The following is a 27,274-nucleotide window of genomic DNA, read 5'->3' as shown; positions in this document are numbered from 1 at the left end:
TTAGGAGTTTGGTCTGAAATTATTATAAGGCTTGCAGGATGAGGATATCAAGATTACTTACACACACACACACACACACACACACACACACACACACACACACACACACACACACACACACACACACACACCCACACACACACACACACACACACACACACACACACACACACACACACTCCAGAGGCCAAACGAAATACCCATTTATCGATCAACCCCAAAGGGAGAGTAAACAGCCGGGACAGGCTGTGGGCCGACTGCCTCGTCCAAGATTCGAACCCATGCTGGCCTTACCCAGGGCGGGCTCTTGGTGATTAATGGTCAGTAACGCGAACCACAGCGCTACTGAAGCCCGTATGTGTGTGTGTGTGTGTGTAACTATTTGTTCTGCTAAGTGAGCCGATTTTAAGTTACCTCAACAATTGCCATGAGGCATCGGTTCAGTTGTGGTGTGTACGGGGCGTCGTGAGGGATGGGGATGGCTGCAGGTATAGGAAGGATCGGTTCTCTGCCCAGGTACATCTGCGTGCTGCCGTCCGCACGCGTGAAGTACTTAGCGATCGTGAAAGCCATGTTCCGCCGGTCTGTCATTTGTGCTGTGCTACGTTCGTAGACAAGACACATTATAAAAACATTTGGAGTATATCTGGAAGCTCCAAATATATATATATATATATATATATATATATATATATATATATATATATATATATATATATATATATATATATATATATATATTATATATATATATGACCTGAAGGGATATTCTCTCAGGGTATAATCTATATAAACTTTCTTAAAATCACTTAAAAATTTGATAATATGACTTAGAATAACATTGTTTCATATATAGATCTATGTATCATACCACAAAGATTATAGTACTTGGAAGTGATAAGAACAAAATCTACCATTCAGAATGATTTATAGATGATTGTAAATCTTATGGTGTCATAGGTACTCACTTCTTTTTCGTGGCCATCAGTAATCCTTCCTGTATGGTGGGGCCGATTAGCATGAGCCCAGCCAGTTTTCTGTAGGCCTCTGACTCAGAGGACGACATGAACTTTTGCCAGTCCCTTCCAAGCGGTGGCGCAGTTACCCTTGAGGAGAAGACACATTTGAGAGAGGCGAATGGAATGATGATACTCATGGACAGACATCAGAATCTAAAGCGTAACAGAGTGCAATTAAACATCTTTTTGTCTCATTATAAGAAAAAGTAATAACTTGATATTCACTTTTTATTATATTAATCTTGAAATTTCATACCCCTTAGATCGATAGATGTCCCAAAATATTTTTGAGGTGTATCTGTTTCAACTGCCAAAGTTGCTAATACTCCTTCAGTCTGTGTAGTTACCTGTCAATAGTTTGGACGAGTTCCTGCACGGTCTCTGGTCGAGGCGGGAACTTGGGCAGGGTGAGGGCTGCGGTGAGGTTACCACGGTAGGCCGTCCCGACGACGAAAGAGAACACTAACCACACCGTCAGCAGTACACGGCTGGAACCAATGTCAGGGAGCCGCAGCGGCAGATTCTGGCCTACAAGGATCCCAGTCACCTCTAGTGCCACCGCCCCGACCGTCATCCTGTTTCGTGCACCTCTGTCGCTTCGTCGGACGTTCACCTGTATCATACCACTGAATATATATATATATATATATATATATATATATATATATATATATATATATATATATATATATATATTCCTATGAGTCCACGGGGAAAATGAGACACGATAAGTTCCCATGGACTCGTAGGAATATATACTTGATCACGTGCAAAATTGTGATCCTTTCCAATATATATGTGTGTGTGTGTGTGTGTGTGTGTGTGTGTGTGTGTGTGTGTGTGTGTGTGCATAGTTGTTATTACCAATTTGTAATAGTTGGGGGTATGGTGTTCTACGTTCGTGGCGCCCCATCTCATGAACCATGTATTCTCCTGTTATTTAATATTTACTCACGCGATTCATTCCATTCATCCACAGCTCATATATTCTTCCTCGTAGAAATCTAAGACTGTTTTTTTTTTTTTAATCATGACCTCCTTTCCTGAAAGTATGTTCTTACAAACTCGTATAGTTTTCCTTCGCAGAAATTTAATCAACTGCTTCTCGATTATCTTTTCCAGAGTGTTTGATTACCTCTTTGTAATTACCCATCTATACTGCCCAGGTAATTACTTTCTGTACTGTCTAGGGAGGGAGTTTTGCCTTCGTGGGGCCCCATCTTTTGAATAATACCAGCTATCATACAACCTTTTATAATCGTGTATGATGTCCTCATTTAACACATCCTCGTTCAGTTTATCCCACTCGTATAGCATTCCTTTGCTATGAAAATACTTTTCTAAATCTCTTATAACATATTTCTTGCTTGATTCCCTGTTATCTTTTATGGTTGTTCTACCGCTACAAATTTAAAATAAAAGAAAATCACTCTCTACATGATCAGTCAAGTTAAAAGACTTAATGGTTGGGATTAGGTCACCCCTTCCTCTTTTATCTTTCGTAGTCGGCAGATTTAAGATGTCTAACCTTCCCATACATCTCGGCTCTTATTTAAAACCATCTTTTCTTTACCCATCTTCATCACTACTGAAGATATATAATAATGATACTTTGACTTACCGTGTACAAGAAGGTAGGCATGAATAGCAGTACCACTAGCATGGCGAGCCACACCTGGTCGGTGAGCGGGTAGTAGAGGCTCTGCCAGCGAGGTTTGATAGCAGGCTTGACCATGCTAAATGACATGCGGATGAACTCATACGTATAGGTGAAGTCGTGTCGATTCAGCCGGCCTGGCAAAGTTATGTGGTTCACTGCCAAGAGCAACGCCTGCCTTTCATTCACTCTCTCCGCTGCCTGTGGAGGTGAACGCCCTTTAAACCGATGTCACAGATGGCACTGTTAGTGTTTGGTAACCCAGCTTAGTGGAAAGAATCCTCGAATACAAACAAGTTTTGTGAGAATAACGTATTAACAAATATTGTACAAAACTGGCCGTTCGCTGTGGCCCAAACATTCATGTGAATGAACGTAGAGGCCAGTGGATTTTATCTGATAATTGATTGATTGCCATACTGTGTGATTAGGGTTTCCTAGGGTATATGGATAAGTATGTGTACTATATGGAGTTTCTCATAAAGGAGGAAAAGTATGAAAAAATAGTGTGATACTTTGATTTAAATGATCACCAAATAAAGTGTTTAGTGTTACTAACGCGTTCAAATGGATTTACTTATCCGCGAAATCTCTTTTCACCACAACAAGTACTTACTGGATATGATAAGGTTACAGGGATCATAATTTGATTACCTCCATCCACGTAGCGACAGGAAGTAAACTGAAGTTGAAGTTGAGGGCTTCAGATAAGGCAATGAGGGTTTGATAGTCACTACCTGAGTACCGCATATACACAGAACCGTTGGGGGCCTTAACTTCCACCTCATCCCAGTATGGTGGCCAGGACTTGGCAGTTACTTTCACCACAGCTCCGTAGAAGCTGAGGTGAGGAGAGATCGTATCAAAAGATAAATTCACTGCAATATAAATCAAAATGTTGATGACCGTAGATTACAAGCAGAGCTGATTTGTATGGTACCAGTACACATTTATTTTCTTTTTCGTATAGTTTCTGATCGTGATTTTAATGGTTATCAAGAAGACGGTTGCGAAACGGAAAAAAAAAGAGATTAGTGAAATCTGTAGCCTTAATTTTTCCTTAGGTATGAGAATGAATTGACTTTGATAACTGGGAATATTGTAGAGAAACACTGCCTTTAGAGTGAATGGAATTGTTTGTTTATATTTTGATATAAGCTGACTCCCGCCCGGGGTTCGAATCCTGGGCTTGGCATCACCCAAATGACCCGATGGGTAGTTTCACATGCGAACGATGGCAAAGCCATACAAGAATGATGATATTTTCCACTTCAGTTTGGCATAGCAGTGTTATCTAGATATCTGGGGTAATATCAGCGTGGTAAATGCGGTTTAGATGAATAACCACAACTCAGAAACATACCTCGTGAATTTTTCTGGGAAAAGCGTAAGGCCAGCGAGTTGAACAATGCCATGTATCTGTGACCAGGCGGCAACCCGCACCACCTGGGCCCCATCTGGGCTGTAGGGCAGGTGGGTGTACAGTCTGTACCTACAAGATTAATGAAAAGAAAAAAAATGGTTGAGTGATGCATCCAAGTTTAGCAGGGAGCGTGTTAAACTCCATTTTGAATATGATGTCGTATTTACTACATATTTACCGGAGGCTTGTTGATGTGTCCTCCAGGTTGAGGAAGATGGTGTTCATCATGGAGAAGGTCCAGTGGGCGGGTAGGAGGGCGTAGAGCTGTGGGAGGGTGAGACGGGTGACCACCACCAGCCTGGTGGCCCATACGAGGAGGCGGCCCTTGAGGGAGGACTCGGCGAAGGCGACGAGGAAGGCCGGGTCGTGGCTCACTACCACCACCCTCACGCACCACGAACTCAACCGCACCTGAACATAATCAGTCATATTTTCAGACCTTAGACTACCTGACTGTAAGACGATTGACATGCCACTTCAGTTAACCCCATACGGAGATGTTGCGTGGCTACCGGTAGTCTAGAAGCAAGATTGGATATGCCAATGCATGAAACCTTTGGTTATATACGAAGGATAACGAAGGAATCCAATCAGCAAAACACCACTAAGTCCTTTCGAGGCTACTTGTGATAATGGAAGACGAGAAATTCACAGATACTACACTGTGTACTTCTGGTTAATCAGTGGATGAAATATGCAAAAACCACTAACCACCTTCATCCTCTCCCGGTCTCTGCTGTGACTGCAGAGTGTGACTTACCCGTCTAGCCTGGCTGACCAAGTGGGAGAGCATCGCCAGCGTCACGTTACCGTCCGCTGCCGTCACCTCCATCACCGTCACACCCCGGGGGGATGACCTCTCGCTGCTCACAGCCTGAGAGACAGAACTGCAGTCGAATACATCAACTGGTTTTTACGGAGCAAACGACGTAATGAAACAATGTCGACGGTGATCCAGATGTGATGAAACTTTTAGCTTATAAAGCTCAGAGGCTTACGACTGAAGCATTATAATGACCGAAATAGGATCTTTGGTGTAATAGACCTGATTAGGTACTGTTGTGCGTACAACACCTGAAGTGAATAATATGCTTGGCCTAGAAAATGCATAGATGTACAAGGAGCCTCAAGGCAACATGGGTTATTCAGAACCTTCATCTACTTAACTGAGTATATCATCTAGATGTTATGAATACACATTCAGCTTCTAAACGTTCCGTAGATACGTGCAACATGAGGACACTACATGGAGCACACATCACCTTAAGGACTGAGGAGGATGAGGTGGTACCATCTGTGAAGAGGATGAGGGAGCAGGAGGGCTGAGACGTTGTCTCCATCACGGCACCCACCGCCTTGCCCACGTCTCCTCCCACACCTGTGCATGTATATCCTTATATGTAACTCCATGTATGAACACATATAGGTGTACCGTTCCTAGTTGATTAGATGCATATTTTGGACGAGCATTACCCGCCTTTTTGTTTACATTAGCTTCAGCCCAAGTTACTAGCTCAGCAGATCACACCACACTACTAAGTCATGTAGCTGAATTATATGAAATGAACTGGACATACACAAACTGATGACCGATACTGAAACACTGGGGAAGAATAGATAACTTAAAAGTGAAGGGGATTAAGTAGAAGTAGTAGTGGCAAGTGTGAAGGCACTTAACTGATAAGTGAGCTTGCACTTACGTGAGTGTTGAAGAGGCATGGTAACACCATCCGTCGCCAGGAACGCCACCACCACCGTAATAAAGAACTTCATTCTTATTTTGGACTTGGCTTCTCCTGGGTCCAAGAATCTTGTTGGAGGAGGAGACAAAGATAGTTCATATCAGCACGTCATCTTATCTGTGCAAGAGATACGAAGACTTTGTGATAACGTTCAGAGACGGGGTCTAACCACGAGGAAGTACTTCTATCTCAGGATAAGTCTACCGGATACGTAGTTGGTAGGATGTGAAGAGTACGGAAATTTTATTCATAGGAAAATCAATCTAAATGATTTCAGTGTTGCCCTCCCGAGAACCGAACCCGGGCCATGGCGTTATAGACGGAAAGCGTTCCTGCAGACCACCGTTGACCTAAAAGATATCAAATCCTAAGCTACAATTGTATCTTGATGTCCCTCTACCCACACAACGTCGGTAGTAAGAAACTGAAGTCCCTTTCTGTGTCACAACAATGTTGAACTTCTAAGCAGTTTGAAACCAAACAATAACTCGTGTTTCCAATGAGAATTTTCCTTTTTGTTCTTCTAAAACATCAAACACAGTCATTGTAATTCATTTACATATACAACTTAATAATGGCACTGAATTTCTTTTCATGATCACAGTTGCAGAAAAAAAATGAGAATAAAAATTGATGTATATTTCAGTGAAATCGAATAAAATACTATTATACTGTCTTAATTATCGTGAAACAGCTCTGCCCTGATGACATAGACCATCACAATAGATCATTACAGCCATCCCTGTGTTATCACACTAAACGCTGAACTCGTAAACATATTGTGCCTTAAGACGATCAGGGGCCGAGAGGAAATGCACGGAGATGGAAACAACAGTGTGTCTTCATCTTACTGAACTGCGACAGATATCTCTCGCCTCCTCATACGTCCTTATATATGGCTGGCATAAATGCAAAATTGCAACCACAGCTGGAAAGAGCGCTGATTGGCCCACGTCATCACGAATCCTCATCTCAGTTCGCGAGCCATTGGTGAGGGACACGAGCAGCCAAAATTACCGGGAAATCGATGCTTCAAGGAGCTGCCGGGATTGGCAGATGGGCGCGTGCGCATGTAGGCTATAGCATTATCACATAGGGAGCTGCTGAACACAAAGTAAACTATTTTTTCCCCCTCTATAGTGGAATCTGTGGAATTCGATGGGATTTGCGCTAATGCCAGATCTTGTTTCCGATTCATGTATTTCAACTTTATATAATCATTTATGAACACACACACACACACACACACACACACACACACACACACACATACACACACACACACTGACAAAACGAATAAAGTCTGACGAGACCTGACAAGCATTAAACAGCTAACCCTTCACCTGAGTCTTACACTCCACCTCACCAGGCATACACACTCATCAGAAACTACACTACCCACTCGACTATGGTGTAATCGTTATTAGCCAGTTTTTGTCGCAGTCTTTGAGCTTCCAAGAATTCATAAGGACTTTATAACACTCACTTTCTAGTGCTCAGGGCATTCACTGGTCGCTTGCATGTACCGACCAACTTCACGTAGGCTTACTCTAAACCGACGTGGAAAAAGAGTGTCGTATTCATCACTGATGTGAAAATCAACGAAAGAGGACTTTGCTCTCATTGCTAAGTTCATGAATCACTTTGAGCGCTGTTTGTGACATCACCTAACCTGAAAACTGTTGGGGGAGTCACGTCGCTAGGCACCTCCGATAACCGACATGACGGTGGTCATTATCTTCTATCTAGAATACACACAGCTCATAATAACATTATCATTACTCCTGCTTTAAGTTGAATAGGACTCCACATTATTTTCCCCCCAGGACACGCTTTGTATTCCTAATGGAGGAAGTGACTCCCCATGTTAAATGGTAAGGAAGGTTTGTGCTTGAATATAGCATCCATATATTAGCGTAAACCTTAGCGTATTTGCTTATTGATCTGAGAGATATGATTCCCAGTGGCGCATATATATATATATATATATATATATATATATATATATATATATATATATATATATATATATATATATATATATGAGTGTATACCATGCATACAATCTGAGGCTGAATGGTGTGTCGTCCTATTAAGGGGAAGTATGATCACTTTGGGTATCATATAAAGGTAGCAGTTTGTCATCCAGGCTTAGAAAAATAGCATTTACTGTATATTAAGTTAGGAGGTGTATCCTCAAGGCACAGTATGAGACAGTCGCTGTTTAACCACCTAAGGGTAGATGGTTTCCCTTACAGAATGAACAAAGAATTGTTCTATGTACATAATGTCATATGTTGAGACGCAAGCTCTCCAACATCACCTGAGGCTAGATGATGTATCTTCCATGTTAAGGAAGATGGTGTTCATCATGGAGAAGGTCCAGTAGGCAGGCAGGAGGGCGTAGAGCTGTAGGAGGGTGAGACCAGCGTTTTAAGTGCAAATTTTTCATGTTGTCATAGCATAGCCTGTTGCTGGAGAATCTCATTATGTTGCGAGTGTCAGTTGAAGTCAAGGGTGCAGGTTTCCCAAGACATTCCTGCTCTAGGGATATGGCAGAATTGTGGCTAAATTTTCAGTAGTTTTTCAAGGGTGTGTTGGTACATATTTTGATGGAAGAGATGCTGTTGGTCTGGGTTAAGAGTGCTTCATGTGTGGGAGCTGGAGTTGTGTAGGAGGGACTGATTTCTCTTCTTGTTCCCTACGGGCTGCTGTACTTGAGAATATTCTGTCATAGTAGTGTTCAGAGCATGGATTTGTTCTGTAACTGGTGATGGCAAGTGGCTGTGTCTGAGCATTTTTACTTGTTTCATTAGTTATCTTCCTTATGGAAATACATTTGGGTTATTCTGTTTTCTATGTCCTTGTGGTCTGTGCTTCTGTTTGGCATGGTTGGTGATGACGTGCGAGAGAGCATTGGGGTATAGAGCTAAGAAATCATGTGATGAAGTTTTGCTGTTTTGATTCCATATGGTATGTGAAAACTTGCCAATATGTTTTCCCGTAGTTTGTGTAAATATCTTTGGTAGTTATGGTAACTGAGTTGGCCAGGAGGAGTGTTATCGTATGAGAAAAAAGGTCAGAGGATATAACATTTCGTGTAAAGTGACCATAGTTTTCTCCAAATACCTAAAGTGTTTAAGGGCTGCGAGTTCGAGTGATTTCCATACTGCCAGGATCGTTATTGTCGGATAAATAGTAAGAAATGATAGACTCCTCTATATTAGAATCACGTATATTCTCATAATTATCAATGGGAAGCCTTTTGTTACAAGTAATGTTCGCGATAACCTAAACCAAACCAACCTAACCTAACCTGACTTGTACGATCTTCACACACCAGTTTTCCACATTACTCTCCTTCCGTGTTGTTCCCTGCCAATTGACGCCCCAAGAGGTTTTCGGTAGTGCTTCAAGTGAGCAGAATGATTAGAAAATAAAGAATTCGAATAATTCTTTAAATATGTCCAAGTCACTTCTAGTCTTATGCGAGAGAACTTTTCCGAGTGACAAATAATCTTGTTGGGTACGCACGATAGACCACGATTTTGCACCTGTGAATTCTCTTGGGACAACACCGTTGTAACACATGTCGAGAATAGAATTTTGAGTTGTTCTTACTATTCTGTCCAAGAAACTGATCCCTGGATAGGCGTGTGTTCCAGCGTTCACTACCAGTATCTCATCACGAGGATCTCTCCGAGGAAGATGATCCCAGAGGTGGCGAGGCCTAGGGTGAGAAGCATGATGGGTCCTTGCATGTGTGTGAGGGTGAGGGCCGTGATGCCGCCGCCAGACTCTGTTGTATCCTCCACCCCTTCCTGCTGCTGCTGCTGCTTCTTAGCCAGTAGCTCCTGTTGTTTTCGTTCACTTTCCCGACGAACGTCTCTGATTGTATCCTCTTCCCATTTCTTAAGCAGCCCAGTCTGGAGATCGGGAACAAGATGTATTTCTACGTATTTAAAACATAATTCTTTATGTACCTACACCTGAAACAGTAATTGATAGTAATCATGGCCTTCCAGCAGTAGATAAATGTCTGTAGTGTAGTTAATCTTTGCTGATTATTAATACACGATCATTTCTAGATCGTACTTTTTTGTTATATATTTGTTTTAGAGTAAAGATTTAGGTGAGAGGAGACGACCTGCTGTGCAGAATGTAACACAGAAGATGTAGGAAACCTCTTCACCTCATGATGTATGTGGGAGACTATTATACGTTTTTGTAATCACTCTGAAGAACATTGTGAACAACACTGTACATATGTGAAAGCGAAAGGATTTGGGAATTTTGGTCTGAAATTATTGTAAGGCTTGCCGGATAAAGATGTTAAGATTGCACACACACACACACACACACACACACACACACACACACACACACACACACACACACACACACCAGAGGCCAAGCGAAATACCCATTTACCGATAAACCCCACAGGGAGAGTAAACAGCCGGGATAGGCTGTGGGCTGACCGCCTCGTCCAAGATTCGAGCCCATGCTTGCCTTACCCAGGGTAGGCTTTTGGTGATTATTGGTCAGTAACGCGAACCACAACACCACGTAGGCCTGTGATGTGTGTGTGTGTGTGTGTGTGTGTGTGTGTGTGTGTGTGTGTGTAACTGTTCTGCTAAGTGAGCCGATTTTAAGTTACCTCAACAATTGCCATGAGGCATCGGTTCAGTTGTGGTGTGTACGGGGCGTCGTGAGGGATGGGCATGGCTGAAGGTATAGGAAGGATCGGTTCTCTGCCCAGGTACAACTGCGTGCTGCCGTCCGCTCGCGTGAAGTACTTAGCGATCGTGAAAGCCATGTTCCGCCGGTCTGTCATTTGTGCTGTGCTGCGTTCGTAGACAAGACACCTTATTATCATAAAAGACTTGGAGTATATCTGATACAACTGAAAGCTGTATGGAGTATATCCCATATAACTGGTAGTTGTTTCACACACACACACACACACACACACACACACACATATATATATATATATATATATATATATATGAACTTCAGATGGAATATTCTCTGAGACTATGTTTCTATGCAGACTTTCTTAAGATCACTTAGAAAATTGAATATTTAAGCATAACAGATGATTTAAGCTTAACAGAATGATTTATCGTCTATGCATTTATCATCACCATAGATCTATGTATCACATCACAAAGATTATGACATTGGAAAATAATAAAAACAAAATCTACCATTCAGAATGATTTATAGTTGATTGTAAATCTTATGGTGTCATAGGTACTCACTTCATTTTCGTGGCCATCAGTAATCCTTCCTGTATGGTGGGGCCGATTAGCATGAGCCCAGCCAGTTTTCTGTAGGCCTCTGACTCAGAGGACAACATGAACTTTTGCCAGTCTCTTCCAATCGGTGGCGCAGTTACCCTTGAGGAGAAGACACATTTGAGAGAGGCGAATGGAATGATGATACTCATGGACAGACATCAATCTAAAACGTAACATAGTGCAATTACATCCCTTTTTTCTCATTATAAGAAAAATTGTTGACTTGATATTCACTTTTTATTATATTAATCTTGAAATTTCATACCCCTTAGATCGATAGATGTCCCAAAATATTTTTGAGGTGTATCTGTTTCAACTGCCACAGTTGCTAATACTCCTTCAGTCTGTGTAGTTACCTGTCAATAGTTTGGACGAGTTCCTGCACGGTCTCTGGTCGAAGCGGGAACTTGGGCAGGGTGAGGGCTGCGGTGAGGTTACCACGGTAGGCCGTCCCGACGACGAAAGAGAACACTAACCACACCGTCAGCAGTACACGGCTGGAACCAATGTCAGGGAGCCGCAGCGGCAGATTCTGGCCTACAAGGATCCCAGTCACCTCTAGTGCCACCGCCCCGACCGTCATCCTGTTTTGTTTTCCTACACCTCTGTCGCTTCCTCTGGCGTAAATCTGTATCGTATCACCGAATATATATATGTATATATATATATATATATATATATATATATATATATATATATATATATATATATATATATATATGTGGGGCAGTAGTTGTTATTACCAATTTGTAACATTTGGGGAGAGAGTTCTATGCTCGTTGAGCCCCATCTCATGAACCACCTCTGATGTCGTACAACTTTGTTAACTTGTGTATTCTACCGTTATTTAGTATTTACTCACTCGATTTATTTCATTCATCCACTAATATATGTCTTAAAAGTAAAGTTTTTCCATCTTTTTGAACAAGTTCCTTCTTTGCTTTCACGAATTGGCCTATGAATGTTTCAATTGCCTGTGGATGTTCGTATTTCGGACTGTTCGTTGTGTCATCAAGCTGAATCTCAAATCTTAAGGTTGCGCTGGTCAGGTCAAATCTCACTCCTCTCACCTCTACCGTGGACAAAGACAAATGGTCTTTTGTTTTCTTTTATCGTAGAAATCTGATCCTTATTCCTGTTTGGAAATTCAGCTTCTTTATTAGCCTCCTATGCAGTAGTCCATATACATACAGTCCATGTAACCTTCACTTTTGTCGAAACCAGAGCTCACTCTCTCGTAGAAATTTCAGAAATAGATTCACTCATGACCACCTCTCCTGAAACTCTGTTATTCCGCACTCGTATAGTTCTCCTCTTCAGAAATTCAATGAATTTCTTCTTGATTATCTTTTTCCGGAGTGTTTGATTACCTATTTGTTATCACCCATCCGTACTGTGCGGGGAGGGAGTTTTGCATTCGTGGGGTCCCATCTTTTGAACATTCTCAGCTCTCATACAGCCTTTTAGAGTCGTGTATGTGTCCACATTTAAGACAGCCTCGTTCAGTTATATCCCTGTCACATAGCACTCGTATACTATGAAAATACTTTTCGACATGTATAACATGTTTCTTGATTCCATGTTATATTTTCTGGTTGTTCTACCGCTACAAATTAAAAAAATTCTTTATTACCTTTTAAGTGTGTGTGTGTGTATTCAACATTTTCTTACGTCATAACGTGGGATTTTAGTTATAATTACAGGTAAGTGTAAGTCTTGAAATGACTTTTTCTTTACCCATCTTCATCACTACTGAAGATATATAATAATGATACTTTGACTTACCGTGTACAAGAAGGTAGGCATGAATAGCAGTACCACTAGCATGGCGACCCACACCTGGTCGGTGAGCGGGTAGTAGAGGCTCTGCCAGCGAGGCTTGATAGCAGGCTTGACCATGCTAAATGACATGCGGAGGAACTCATACGCGTAGGTGAAGTCATGTCGGTTCAGCCGGCGCGGCAAAATGAAGTGGTTCACTGCTGTAAATAGCACTTTCCTTTCCTTCACTCTCTCCGCTGCCTGTGAAAAAAAAAAAACGTCCTTTTGATATCAGAGATGACAGTGTTAGGCAGCCCAGCTTAGTGGAAAGAATCCTCCAATAAAAACAAGTTTTGTGAGAATAACGTATTAACAAATATTCTACAAAACTGACCGTTCGTTGTAGCCCTAACATTCATGTGAATGAACGTAGAGGCCAGTGGATTTTATCTGATAATTGATTGGTTTTATGCTCATCATGATAACGTCAGATGTTCTTTTCAGAGTAAATGCAGTACTTTGGAATTAGGGTTTCCTAGGGTATATGGATAAGTTCTTATGTTTACAGTGTGGAATGAGAAATGAATGAGGAATAGCATCAAAAATTAGTGTGATACTTTCATTTAAATGATCACCAGATAAACTCTTTAGCGTTATTAACGCAGTTCAAATGGATTCACTCATCCACTAAAATCTCTTTTCACCACACAAGTACTTACTGGATATGATAAGGTTACAGGGATCATAATTCAATTACCTCCATCCACGTAGCGATTGGAAAAAAACTGAAGCTGAAGTTGAGGGCTTCAGATAAGGCAATGAGGGTTTGATAGTCACTGCCTGAGTACCGCATATACACAGAACCGTTGGGGGCCTTAACTTCCACCTCATCCCAGTATGGTGGCCAGGACTTGGCGGCTACTTTCACCGCAGCTCCGTAGAAGCTGAGGTGAGGAGAGATCGTATCAAGAATAGATTCAATGCAATATAAATCAAAATGTTGATGGCCGTAGATTACAAACAGAACAGATGTGTATGGTACCAGTACACATTTATTTTGTTTTTTTTCGTACCATTTCGTATCATTTCTAGAGAACGGAATCAGTTATACTGCTGAGTTTAAACATTGTTTTAGAGTGAATGGAATTGTTTGGTAAACGTATAACCTGTTTATATTTTGATATAAGCTGACTCCCGCCCGGGGTTCGAATCCTGGGCTTGGCATCACCCAAATGACTCGATGGGTAGTTTCACATGCGAACGATGGCAAAGCCATACAAGAATGATGATATTTTCCACTTCAGTTTGGCATGGCAGTGTTATCTAGATATTTGGGGTAATATCAGCGTGGCAAATGTGGTTTAGATGAATAACCACAACTCAGAAACATACCTCGTGAATTTTTCTGGGAAAAGCGTAAGGCCAGCGAGTTGAACAATGCCATGTATCAGTGACCAGGCGGCAACCCGCACCACCTGGGCCCCGTCTGGGCTGTAGGGCAGGTGGGTGTACAGTCTGTACCTACAAGATTAATGAAAAGAAAAGAAATAGTTGAGTGATGCATCCAAGTTTAGGAAGATAGTATTGTGTTACCTGATGTCAAGGGACATGTTAAACTCCGTTTTAGATATGATATCGTATTTACTACATATTTACCGGAGGCTTGTTGCTGTGTCCTCTAAGTTGAGGAAGATGGTGTTCATCATGGAAAAGGTCCAGTGGGCGGGTAGGAGGGCGTAGAGCTGTGGGAGGGTGAGACGGGTGACCACCACCAGCCTGGTGGCCCACACCAGGAGGCGGCCCTTGAGGGAGAACTCGGCGAAGGCGACGAGGAAGGCCGGGTCGTGGCTCACTACCACCACCCTCACGCACCACGACCCCAGCCGCACCTGTACACAATCAATCAGTTATATTTTCAGACCTTAGACTACCTAAATGTAAGACGATTGACATGCCACTTCAGTTAGCACCATAACGAGATGTTGCGTGGCTAATGGTAGTCTAGAAGTATGACTGGATATGCCAATGCATGAAACCTTTTGTTTTATACGAAGGATAACGAAGGAATCCAAACAGCAAAACACCACTGAGTACTTTCGATGCTACTTGTGATAGTGGAAGACATCAGAAATTCACAGATACTACACAGGTTAAGCACTGGATGAAATACACAAAAAGCACTACCGCCTTTATCCTCCCCTGGCCTCTGCTGTGACTGCAGAGTGTGACCTACCCGTCTAGCTTGGCTGACCAGGTGGGAGAGCATCGCCAGCGTCACGTTACCGTCCGCTGCCGTCACCTCCATCACCGTCACACCCCGGGGGGATGACGTCTCGCTGCTCACAGCCTGAGAGACAGAACTGCAGTCGAATACATCAACTGGTTTTTACGGAGCAAACGACGTAACGAAACAATGTCGACGGTGATCCAGATGTGATGAAACTTTTAGCTTATAAAGCTCAAAGGCTTACGACTGAAGCATTATAATGACAGAAATAGGATCTTTGGTGTAATAGACCTGATTAGGTACTGTTGTGCGTACAACACCTGAAGTGAATAATATGCTTGGCCTAGAAAATGCATAGATGTACAAGGAGCCTCAAGGCAACATAGGTTCTTTAGAACCTTCATCTACTTAACTGAGTATATCATCTAGATATTATGAATACACATTCAACTAGAAGTTCCGTAGATACGTGCAACATGATGACACTAAATGGAGCACACGTCACCTTAAGGACTGAGGAGGATGAGGTGGTACCATCTGTGAAGAGGATGAGGGAGCAGGAGGGCTGAGACGTTGTCTCCATCACGGCACCCACCGCCTTGCCCACGTCTCCTCCCACACCTGTGCATGTATATCCTTATATGTAACTCCATGTATGAACACATATAGGTGTACCGTTCCTAGTTGATTAGATGCATATTTTGGACGAGCATTACCCGCCTTTTTTGTTTACATTAGCTTCAGCCCAAGTTACTAGCTCAGCAGATCACACCACACTACTAAGTCATGCAGGTGAATTATATGAAATGAACTGGACATACACAAACTGATGACCGATACTGAAACACTGGGGAAGAATAGATAACTTAAAAGTGAAGGGGATTAAGTAGAAGTAGTAGTGGCAAGTGTGAAGGCACTTAACTGATAAGTGAGCTCGCACTTACGTGAGTGTTGAAGAGGCATGGTAACACCATCCGTCGCCAGGAACGCCACCACCACCGTAATTAAGAACTTCATTCTTATTTTGGACTTGGCTTCTCCTGGGTCCAAGAATCTTGTTGGAGGAGGAGACAAAGATAGTTCATATCAGCACGTCATCTTATCTGTGCAAGAGATACGAAGACTTTGTGATAACGTTCAGAGACGGGATCTAACCACGAGGAAGTACTTCTATTCCAGGATAGTTGCAAAAAAAAAAAAAATGAGATTAAAAATTGATGTATATTTCAGTGAATTCGAATAAAATACAATTATACGGTCTTAATTATCGTGAAACAGCTCTGTCCTGACGAAATAGACCATCACAATAGATCATTACAGCCATCCCTGTGTTATCACACTAAACGCTGAACTCGTAAACATATTGTGCCTCAAGACGATCAGGGGCCGAGAGGAAATGCACGGAGATGGAAACAACAGTGTGTCTTCATCTTACTGAACTGCGAGAGATATCTCTCGTCTCCTCATACGTCCTTATATATGGCTGGCATAAATGCAAAATTGCAACCACAGCTGGAAGGAGCGCTGATTGGCCCACGTCATCACGAATCCTCATCTCAGTTCGCGAGTCATTGGTGAGGGACACGAGCAGCCAAAATTACCGGTAAATCGATGCTTCAAGGAGCTGCCGCGATTGGCAGATGGGCGCGTGCGCATGTAGGCTATAGCATTATCACATAGGGAGCTGATGAACACAAAGTAAACTATTTTTTCCCCCTCTATAGTGGAATCTGTGGAATTCGAGGGAATTTGCGCTAAGGCCAGATCTTCCTATCGAGTCATGTATTTTAACTTCATATAATCATTTGTGAACACGCACACACACACACACACACACACACACACACACACACACACACACACACACACACACACACTCTGACAAAACGCATACACTCTGACGAGACCTGACAAGCATTAAACAGCTAACCCCTCCCCACCTGAATGTTACACTCCACCGCACCAGGCATACACACACACCCATCAGAAACCACACTCCCCAGTTAACCACAAGTCACACTCTCCCATCTGCGCTATGTACATCATCCATTCCTACAACACCATGATCACCGCTCCATCATATCACAAGACCACGGTGCATCTACGAAAGGGAAGACACCTAATACCTACATCTACGCTTGAAATTCAGTTACCCCTCCACTCTCCGCGCATAGATGCACATACAACAGCTTTGCGCTTTATGATCTGTGTTCCGACAGGTGAATGTGACTGCCTCCCTGAGCGCTGCTTTATCCTCATAATGACAGAAGGGATTTGTGAGGAAAAACACGCGCCTACGATGATTGTTTATTCGTAGATCTTTCAAAGGTTCCTCTGTAGTTTTTTTTCGGGGGGATAATGACAAATATAGGTGTATATATATTTTTATTCATTATCTTCAGGCACATGTAGAGGGTGTGTCTTTGTGTGCCTATGTCTATGCTTGCGTGCTTGTTTTGTGTGTGTGTATGTTTGTGATACTCTTATGGTTGGTTTGTGGAAATGACTTCGATTCTCGAAAAAAAAATGCTAAAATTTTATTTGATAGTTTTGTATATTTCTTTGTTGTCAGTCGTTATGCCTTTCTTTTTTTGTGTGTTTTATGTACATGGTTAAGTACATCTGTGTAATGCGCTTGCATCTACTGGAAACTATTTTTTTCAGATGAAAGACGAAGACTTTTTTAATGTGTGTGCGTGGATGTACACATAGTTTTGTCTTTGTTTTTGCCACTTTATTTGTAGCATAATGGTATGGGTGTGTATGTCACTCTTTGACTGCCTGCCTTTACAGTGCCTATGATATAAGTTTGTCGGTTCCTTGATCGTACACTGTGGTGTACCTCAGATATTGTTCATGTCCTGATCGTCTTTCTTCAGTCTCTCTGCTCGTAGCATCCCATCAAGTGAGTTAGCTGGCCTTATATATTTCATCCAACACTGGATAAGGAGTGTGTTCGAGTTGCCTTTGTGTAATTCATTGCAAGGATCTCTCCCATAAACGTGATCCCACTCACGACGAGGCTCAGGAGGAGGAGCATGAGTGGTCCCTGCATGTGTGTGAGAGTGAGGGCCGTGATGGTGTTGCCAGACTCTGTCCTCTGCTCCGCAATCTGCCGCTGCTGTTCCTCCTGATCCAGCTGAGCCAGGTACTCCCGCTGCTTCCGTTGGCTCTTCCGCCGGGTCTCTCCCAGGGTGTCATCGACCCATTTCTTAAGCAGGCCTGACTGGGTTTGAAAATTGATTGTACTAGTCATGGTTATTACTCTTTAAGTATGTGCCTAACTGTAATAATATGGACATAATGATGGTCGACATCAACTACTGGAATAGGCCAAGCTATCAAATGGAAATGAAATATAACTGATAAACGAAAAACTGATGAACATTTTATAGATCATACTCACTTCTACAATTGCCATGAGGTTTCGATCCAGTTGTGTCTTGAATGGAGCATCGAAAGGGATGGGAAACCCTGCTGGTATGGGAAAGATCGGCTCTCTCCCCAGGTACAGCTGCGAGCTACCATCCGCTCTTGTGAAGTGCTTGGCAATGGTATAAGCCATGTTCCTCAAGTCCGTCATTTGTGCTGTGCTGTGATTAATGGTCAGTACACCTTAAAACATGAATATAACATTAGAATTCTATCCTGAGTATATTTCTAAGAATCATTGGGTTCGAATACATTGTAATTCATTTTAATCATTTGTTTTCCCTGAGCATTTTTGTTCCGAGATTCGTCACAAGAATTTGTTTCGCCCTGATCTAAAATCATCACTATTTTATGTACCGAGGCAGATGATATTGTGATAGTCACTGTCACCTCGCCTGATGGATTCGAGTGCAGTAGGTCGTTGATGTGGACTGAGGGCTTAGGATGAGGAAAAGAGAAAAAGGAGGAAGAGAAAAATCCACAGTTTCGCTATACGAGGAAAGGAATTTTCATAACAGTCAATCCTCGTGTGACTGGGCTCCACAAAGACACTGTGGGAAGCAGCCAAGACTCATGTGCAAAGGGTCCAAAACTCATCAGTTTTCTATCATATAAAACGGCTCCAAAATGGTTAACAGCCTATAGGATATCAGTCTTGATCTGTATCGTGACTGACGTGCCAGACTTTATCCCTTGCATGCACGCATACAAAAGCAGTTGCTGAAGATCATGGTAATGATTGAAACACTCGTATTCACATAAGAAATTTGTACCGTTTAATGGAATAGAATAGATAGTTTTCCCTTATATGACAACACAAAGTAAAACAAATTCAACGAGTCAGAAGCAATAGTAACTTTTCCACTTTTGCTTATGAATATCTAATATAATCTTTCTCTTGGTTCAGTGGGTGGTGATTCTTAACTAGACTCACTTTTGTTTTGTGGCCATCAGCAGTCCTTCCTGTGGGGTGGGGCCAGGGATTAGGATTTCCGCTAGTTTTCTGAAAGCCTTTGACTCCGAAACTGCCAAGAATTTTTTCCATTCTCTTCCCAGCGCTGGTGCAGTTACCCTTATCAAGAACACACAATGAATACAAGTTAGAACATTTATCAGTGACAAGTATGATGTCACTCGAACATAGAACACATAATGCTGAGGTCTTTTTCTCACCACTGTCATACAAAAGAAAATAACGTGATGTCTTCTTGACATTTGTTTTCTTGGAGTTTGCAACGTATATTTATGAGAAACGAGTCTTGGTTTAGATTTTTGTGTAAGCGTTTTTGTGTTTCTGTATGCTTTTGTGCATTGTGTGTAAGATTATGTGTGGTGGGAAAGAAATTCACACTTTGTTAGGTAACAGCAATGATATTAATGATGATATTTGTAACGATGATGATAAAATGAAAATGATAATAATAATGGTACTTTATATGTTAATGAATCTAGTGCTAAACTTTATTACTTCATTTCGTAATATTTTATTCACTTCATATATTCGTGACACCCTCGGCGAAGCATCCCTGTCGACCCTATCATATATATTTGTCTCCCCAGATCCATGAATGCCACGTACAGTTCACTCTCTTTCTCTGAATATTTCCCACGCATTTCAAAACTAAGAATCTGTTTTTCTTGACGTCGCGAATGGTCATAACACTAGACAAAACCTCAATTTTCGGTGATGTAATGATCACAGGTACGATCATACACACTTTTGCAGGTGTAGTTACCTGTCAACAGTATTAACGAGCTGCTCTACAGTCTCTGGTCGGGGTGGGAACTTGGGCAGGGTGAGGGCAGCGGTGAGGTTACCACGATAAGCCACGCCGATGACGAACGCAAACAGTAGCCACACCGTCAGCAACAGGCGGCTGGAACTGATGTCAGGGAGCCGCAGTGGCAAGTTCTGGCCCACCAGCATCCCCGTCACCTCCAACGTCACCGACGCCATTGACATCCTGGCCTCACCGTCTCTCAGGTTTCTTCTAACGCTCACCTGCACCATACCACTGAAGACGCGTTAGTTTACGTTGTTAGTTATGGAGTGATACGTGCTTTGATTGTCTGTCCTCTCGCGTGTTAGTGGTGGTGGTGAGGAAGTCATTGTAAGGGTCTTAGAGGGGAGCAGGTACGCTGTCTGTTGGTGGGGTGGGGGTGCCTGGTGGGTGAGTCAGATGTTTGCTGATGATACAGCACTGGTGGCAGATTCGAGTGAGAAACTGTAGAAGTTGGTGACTGAGTTTGGGAAAGCGTGTGAATGGAGAAAGTTGAGAGTAGATATGGATAAGTCAATGTTAATAGCTTTGAAATTAGAAAGATATAGGTTACTTGAAGTGTGTGTTTGAATTGAGAACACCTAAAGGAGGTGGGGTGTTTCAAATACCTGGAATTAGACATGTTTTTGTAATTGCAATTTGCAGGGAGGTAGTTTTACACTTGTGGGGTATATTTCTGTTAACATTTATATGTAAGAAAAATTTTGTCTTATAATTAGTGTAAAGTATAGAAATAAACTGATAACTTACCAAGTACAATAAGGCAGGCATGATTATTAATACGACTAGAATAGCAGCCCACACTTCGTCTGTGAGCGGGTAGTAGAGGCTCTGCCAGCGAGGCTTGAGGCCAGGCTTGGCCAGACTAAATGCCATGAGGGTAAACTCATACGTGTGAGTGAAGTCGTATTGCTCCCACCGCCCTGGTAGAGTCATGTGGTTCAGGGGTATGATGAATGATGTCCGGTCGCTCAATCTTGCCTGTGCCTGGGGAGAGAAATCGTACCTTGATATTGATATGACCGAACCTGATGTTACCGGAAAGACGGTCTCTTATCAGAGACACTAGTGAGCATGAGACGGTCTCTTGTCAAAAACACTCGTGAGAATGATCCCTCCCCAATATCCATTGCAGTGAGCGGAGAGTTTTCAATTTCTTCGACAGCTATGTGAGTTATTCCGTCGTGGACTTTAGAGTCTGCGTCTTACTCGACCACTCCTCTTAGAGGAGCGGGAAATCGTTGAATCATTACCACGACGGTAAATCAACCCTTATTGTAGATAATACAATCAGCTGATAGAATATGAAATCCCCCTCAGTCACAAGATGTGGAACGAGATAACGAAAATTGTAGTTTCATGTTAGGGTAATAATATAGTGTGATCCAGTTATAACACTGAAAACCTTACAATCCTTTCCTGTCTGTTATGAGTGATTCAGTTCATTGGAAGTACTCAACTATGACTGGTGAAGCGTCAACAGTACTTTCCAAATGTCATAAAAGCTTTTACCTCGTGCGTTAGTTACCTCATACCACGTGGTTATAGGGACGACGTAAATGATGAAATTGAGAGCTTCAGCGATGGCTTGGAGGGTGAGGTAGTCACTGCCTGAGTACCTCCTCACGACGGTTCCGTCAGGCGCCTCCTCATCCTCCTCATCCCAATAGGGCGGCCATGGTAGGACGGTCACGTTCACCTGGGCTCCGTAGAAGCTTAAGGGGGAGAAAACAGGATTGTGTTAAAAGCAGACTGACTGCAAATTGACTGAGTTATACCTCAAATTGTTCATTTTTGTTGACTGCCACAGCACCTAAATGATAGAAGTGCGGACATGCATTTATGATTTAGTGTAACTTACTGATCGTAGTCTCACATTGTTGTTGTTTGACTCTCATGGAACACAAAGTGTTGCTAACTTAATCTATGATTCCGGTATCATTAGCATCATGATGTGTGAGTGTGTGAAAACCATGGTTGATGAGAATCTAGTAAGTCTGAAAGAATTGCTGGAGTTCGAAAGACGTTGCAGTGTACAAGATTGACTTGTTTTTTTGGGGGGGACACTTGATCTCTGTTCCATTTTGGGTCTGGATCTCTACCGCTAGATACGCAAGATAATACAAATCCACATCAAAGGGAGAGACGGAATACTCAGATATGCCATTCTGTTTTGGTCATAATGTCATCTAGTTATACTAAACGTCAGAGTGTGATATAATTGGTAAAGACAGAAAACGCCTACGACAAACATACTTCAAGAATTTATCGGGGAAGAGGGACAGGCCAGCGAGGAGCACGATGCCTTGTTTCGGTGACCAGATGGCCATCCGCAGCACTTGGGCTCCGCCTGGGCCGTAGGGCAGATAAGTGTACAGTCTGTACCTTTGGAGAAATAGAAGAGATTCACCTTCAGTACATGAAATATTTGAACTTTTTTTCGACAGTAAATGTTTTTTTTTTCAAAAAGTAACTTTGTTTTGATACGTCAGGCAGAGATTATTCACTGTTGCTTAATCATACTTGTAGTTTTTTTTATTAAAGGTAGCAGAAGGCTTGATATATGTTGGCTTTCTTTATGCTAACGTGTCTGTGTCAAGAAAACGTGATCTGTATTCGCCACGAATAGTTTTGAAATATCTCATTATTCTCTTTCCCACTCTGGTATGTTCCCTTCCTTTTCCAAGGTTAGTGTCTTTTCTTTTTGCCTCACCTCCATATGGATTGCTGGGATTCAGTCCACCAACACGCACCCCTGCCATGTCACATATAACACTTGACCTCACGTACGTAACTCACATGACTCTTTATCCTTAACTGTATTTTCCTCCGGTGAATCACAACCTCCAGCTTAGCCTTTTGGCAGACAATCTCGTCGTAAGGGACATTTGGTTACAAAATCATGGTTTGACCATAATGGTGTACTGGGTGTTGAAGCTAAGGTTCTTAAGGGACGTGTTCAAATACTTCATAATCTTAGAGCTTCCTCGCCGTCTGTGCTGCTATAATCGTTATTGGCCAGTATTTGTCGCAGTCTTCGAGTGTCCAAGTCCAGGTTTGAATCGTTTCTTAAAGGATTTTTATTTGAAGGACTGTATAACACTCACTTTCTAGTGCTCAGGGCATTCACTGGCCGTACATCACGTAGGCTCACTCTAAACTGACATGGGAAAAGAGTGTCGTGTTCATCACTGATGTGAACATCAACGAAAGGGGAATCACATTGAGCACCTAACCTGAAAACTGTTTGGGGGGTCACGTCGCTAGGCACCTCGGATAACTGACAGGACGGTGGTCATTATCTTCTATCTATTTTGTATTCCTAATGGAGGAAGTGACTCCCCATGTTAGATGGGGAGGAAGATTTGTGCTTGAATATAGCATCCATATATTAGCGTAAACCGTAGCGTATTTGCTGATTAATCTGAGAGATATGATACCCAATGGCGCACCTGAGATGGGTTAACATATGCTTAGGAAACATATATAGATACCATGCAAATCATCTGAGGCTGAATGGTGTGTCGTCCTATTAAGGGGAAGTATGATCACTTTGGGTATCATATAAAGGTAGCAGTTTGTCATTCAGGCTTAGAAAAATAGCATTTACTGTATAGTATCTAAAGTTACGAGGTGTGTCCTCAAGGCACAGTATGAGACAGTCGCTGTTTAACCACCTAAGGGTAGATGGTTTCCCTTACAGAATGAAAAAAGAATTGTTCTATGTACATAATGTCGAATGTTGAGACGCAAGCTCTCCAACATCACCTGAGGCTGGATGATGTATCTTCCATGTTCAGGAAGATGGTGTTCATCATAGAGAAGGTCCAGTAGGCAGGCAGGAGGGCGTAGAGCTGTGGGAGGGTGAGACTGGTGACCACCAGCAGCCTGGTGGCCCACACCAGGAGGCGGCCCTTGAGGGAGAACTCGGCGAAGGAGGAAAGGAAGGCCGGGTCGTGGCTCACTACCACCACCCTCACGCACCACGACCTCAGCCGCACCTGAACACAATTTAACAATTAATTTCAAGTCACAGGCTACATGATTATCACATGGATGACTTCCCTACTTTACATTCAGTGTAAGAGGGCCAATGAGCACCTGTAACAACAGTAGTTCCTACAAAATGCGGCCGATCTTCCTCAGTAGTGAAATCAAAATGACCTCGAAAGGAGCGTGATAGTGATCCACCCATCTCAAAAATATAGATGATCAACCTTCTTTTGCCGTAACATAAGCATGCTACTGGCTTTTGTCGTAGTATTATGTGACCCACCCGCCTGCGACTTGAGAGCGAATTATGCTTCATAAGCAATGTCCGTGTGACCTATACTGATGTAGCGCTAGTGCAACCGTAAGCTACCTGCGTTACTAGTGACGTCAGGACAACTCACACACCTTAGCAGCGTTATGAGAATACCCTACCTGCACCAGTCGTATTATTAACGTAACCTGCCGACACCTGCGATAATGTTGGACTGATCTGCCCGCCTCAGCAGTGACATAAGAGTGACCTCTTCCTCAGTGCCTCTTCAGCTATGATTTCGAACGTGACTTACCCGTCTAGCCTGGCTGACCAGGTGGGAGAACATTGGCTGCGTCACGTTAGCGTCCTGACCGTCCTCCGCTGCCGTCACCTCCATCACCGTCACACCCCGGGGGGATGACCTCTTGCTGCTCACGGCCTGAGAGATGTATTTGTAGTTATTAAGCAATCTTTAATTAGAACCTGACATCAGGAATTTTACCTTTATCGACAGGTAATGAAATGAATTACAGTTCCACCAATAAACACTCAGGCGTTGAGTGCTGAAGCATCGTCGTAATGATCACAGTGTCTATGTTGATGGGATTCAAATTAAAAACCACTTATTCTCTGAGGAAAAAAAAAAGAAAATAACTATTACTAAACTATACGTGTGGTGGATCTCCGGTACTGTGAAAAGGTTTTGCACCAGTTATTCGTGAAAACAATTATTCAGAATTACGTTCCTATGTCTATTAAAGAATCTAATATCAAGAATAGCTTTCCCCCCTCTACACACATTCATTTTTGAATACTGAGTTCTCGGATTTAGCACAAGCCACCCTGAGAAAAGAAACATTTGTGCCACCTCCTCACAGCCATCATCTTCGCTCTTGAAATATTTCTCGCTGGTATATCGAGACATAATCCCATGATGTTTAGTGCACGCAAGAAGATACAGCAACGACACCAGAAGAAAAAAAATGTATATAAATCTATGAATGGTCAAGAAGAGACGACAATGCTGCACTTAGACGCTGCGGAACACTGTGGAAGCTACATGATACAGGACATAGGTGCTAAAACAAGAGACTACTACACCAATCAAATGAAGAAAATAAGAAAACATACGTAAACAATGCAGCAGAACATACTGCATGTGCATACTACTTATCAACATAGACCATATGAATGCAACAGTAGATGTTCTGTAGCTCCGAGATGTATACAGCATTGTGGACACTTCATGATAGCACACATCACCTGAAGGAGTGGGACTGATGAGGTGGCGGCTCCATCCGTGAGGAGGATGAGGGAACAGGAGGGGTGAGTCGTAGCCTCTAACACGGCGCCCACCGCCTCACCCACGTCGTCATCATTCACACCTGTGCATTTGAGATCCCAGCCGCGTCAGTGCAATGAGTAGACATTTGCAGTGTCTTGCTGCACGTATGTGGGCAAGAATTATGCTCTCATCATACACTAAGAACACTCTTGTCTGCAGTTTTGGATAAATAATACTATAACCAGATTTGTAGTTATGGTGTATCTAGCGAAAATACATCGAAACATCTAGCTTCTAAAGGAGGATCCGCAGTTAGAGATTTAAACATACGAAAAAAAAAATGGGAAGAGAATGCAGGTGCTGAAAATAGATTTGTGAAGGAAGATTCTTAAAAAACATCCCGAACAAGAATGTTGCTTCTTGGTGTCACCTGTTCATTACAGTCTTCACTTGCAGGCGTTCGGACAAGCCTGTAAATCTCTTCATTACTATAGATTTGAACAGTTTTATAGTTTTCTTGAAGATTATAAAGTGAATTTGAATACGTATTCTTACGCTGGTCATCGTGAAAGAAGGAACAACATGACACTTAAACGTGGGTGGTGGAGCAATATAGACACAGCAGTGTGGAGGTACGTGCTTGATGCTGGGAGTGTTATTGCCACAGTGGAAACCAGGCACGTAATTGAATGTCGAAGTAACCTGAACATTGTGATGTGTGTGTGTGTGTGTGTGTGTGTGTGTGTGTGTGTGTGTGTGTGTTTGCACATAACCCTCACTTGTCAGGATTGCCGGTCATATTTACTGTATCATTACAACCTAGCTAATGTGGTGAACGAACACTTATATCAGGGTATATAACCAGTGTTGTGAGGGGCTACATATAGGGGGATGTGGGAGCAGCGTGAACACAGTAGTGAACTTGGCCACATTCGTTAGTCAGCACGTAGGTGACAGTAGGAGCAGCCTGGCCGACACTGATAAGCTGAAACTTACGTGATTGGTGGAGTAGCGAGGCATAAGCATCTGCCAGCAGGACCGTCACCACTATCAGTAAAGCCTTCATTGTCTCTACTTGTTCTTCGATGCACAAAATCTTGTGTCGTCTTTGATATACTGGCTCTATGATAAGCTACGTCTCAAGGGTTTAAGATGTCTGTGCAGTCAACATTTTAACTGGAAAGGAAAAGTATTAAGAACTAGTAGAATTACCACTGTTGTCTCCATGATCATAACGTAATCAGTCTTAGAATATCGAAAGATGATATGTCACTTCTCCATCGTCTTACTTAACGAGAATATTTTGTCAAAATAAAACCAAGTGACTGCAGTAATGGCTGTGATCATTACTATCAGAACATATCGGTTTTCTTGGGCGTGATGATAGAGACGATT

General features: G+C 42.5%; 4 protein-coding genes across 4 annotated transcripts in view; 1 reads left to right on the top strand and 3 right to left on the bottom strand.

Annotated features, from left to right (window-relative positions):
* The window catches only part of LOC139753974 (ionotropic receptor 21a-like), a 289,988-nt gene that overhangs the window by 213,450 nt on the left and 49,264 nt on the right, over positions 1 to 27,274 (top strand). The gene's annotated exons all lie outside the window — the stretch shown is intronic.
* LOC139753970 (ionotropic receptor 21a-like) lies at positions 965 to 5,951 on the bottom strand. Its single transcript, XM_071670929.1, has 9 exons — positions 5,800 to 5,951; positions 5,362 to 5,477; positions 4,860 to 4,973; positions 4,278 to 4,510; positions 4,040 to 4,168; positions 3,331 to 3,517; positions 2,641 to 2,877; positions 1,367 to 1,632; positions 965 to 1,106 (listed from the first exon to the last, which is right to left on the bottom strand). The coding sequence occupies exons 1-9, from the start codon at positions 5,870 to 5,872 to the stop codon at positions 965 to 967; spliced, it is 1,497 nt and encodes a 498-aa protein (XP_071527030.1). The 5' UTR covers positions 5,873 to 5,951.
* LOC139753968 (ionotropic receptor 21a-like) lies at positions 9,070 to 15,250 on the bottom strand. Its single transcript, XM_071670928.1, has 9 exons — positions 15,142 to 15,250; positions 14,565 to 14,797; positions 14,301 to 14,429; positions 13,666 to 13,852; positions 12,933 to 13,169; positions 11,504 to 11,775; positions 11,109 to 11,246; positions 10,502 to 10,688; positions 9,070 to 9,767 (listed from the first exon to the last, which is right to left on the bottom strand). The coding sequence occupies exons 1-9, from the start codon at positions 15,211 to 15,213 to the stop codon at positions 9,513 to 9,515; spliced, it is 1,710 nt and encodes a 569-aa protein (XP_071527029.1). The 5' UTR covers positions 15,214 to 15,250; the 3' UTR covers positions 9,070 to 9,512.
* Positions 17,524 to 25,976, bottom strand: LOC139753967 (ionotropic receptor 93a-like). The gene is made up of 10 exons (XM_071670927.1): positions 25,858 to 25,976; positions 24,908 to 25,033; positions 24,117 to 24,349; positions 22,605 to 22,733; positions 21,877 to 22,063; positions 21,099 to 21,335; positions 20,304 to 20,569; positions 19,502 to 19,639; positions 18,542 to 18,728; positions 17,524 to 18,361 (listed from the first exon to the last, which is right to left on the bottom strand). Exons 2-10 carry the CDS (start codon positions 24,989 to 24,991, stop codon positions 18,065 to 18,067), a joined length of 1,758 nt encoding a protein of 585 aa, XP_071527028.1. The 5' UTR covers positions 24,992 to 25,033; positions 25,858 to 25,976; the 3' UTR covers positions 17,524 to 18,064.

This window comes from Panulirus ornatus, chromosome 16, assembly GCF_036320965.1.
Source record: "Panulirus ornatus isolate Po-2019 chromosome 16, ASM3632096v1, whole genome shotgun sequence".
Lineage (NCBI taxonomy): Eukaryota > Metazoa > Arthropoda > Malacostraca > Decapoda > Palinuridae > Panulirus > Panulirus ornatus.
Note: the sequence above shows the minus strand (reverse complement) of the source record. Positions and strands in the feature narration are given on the sequence as shown.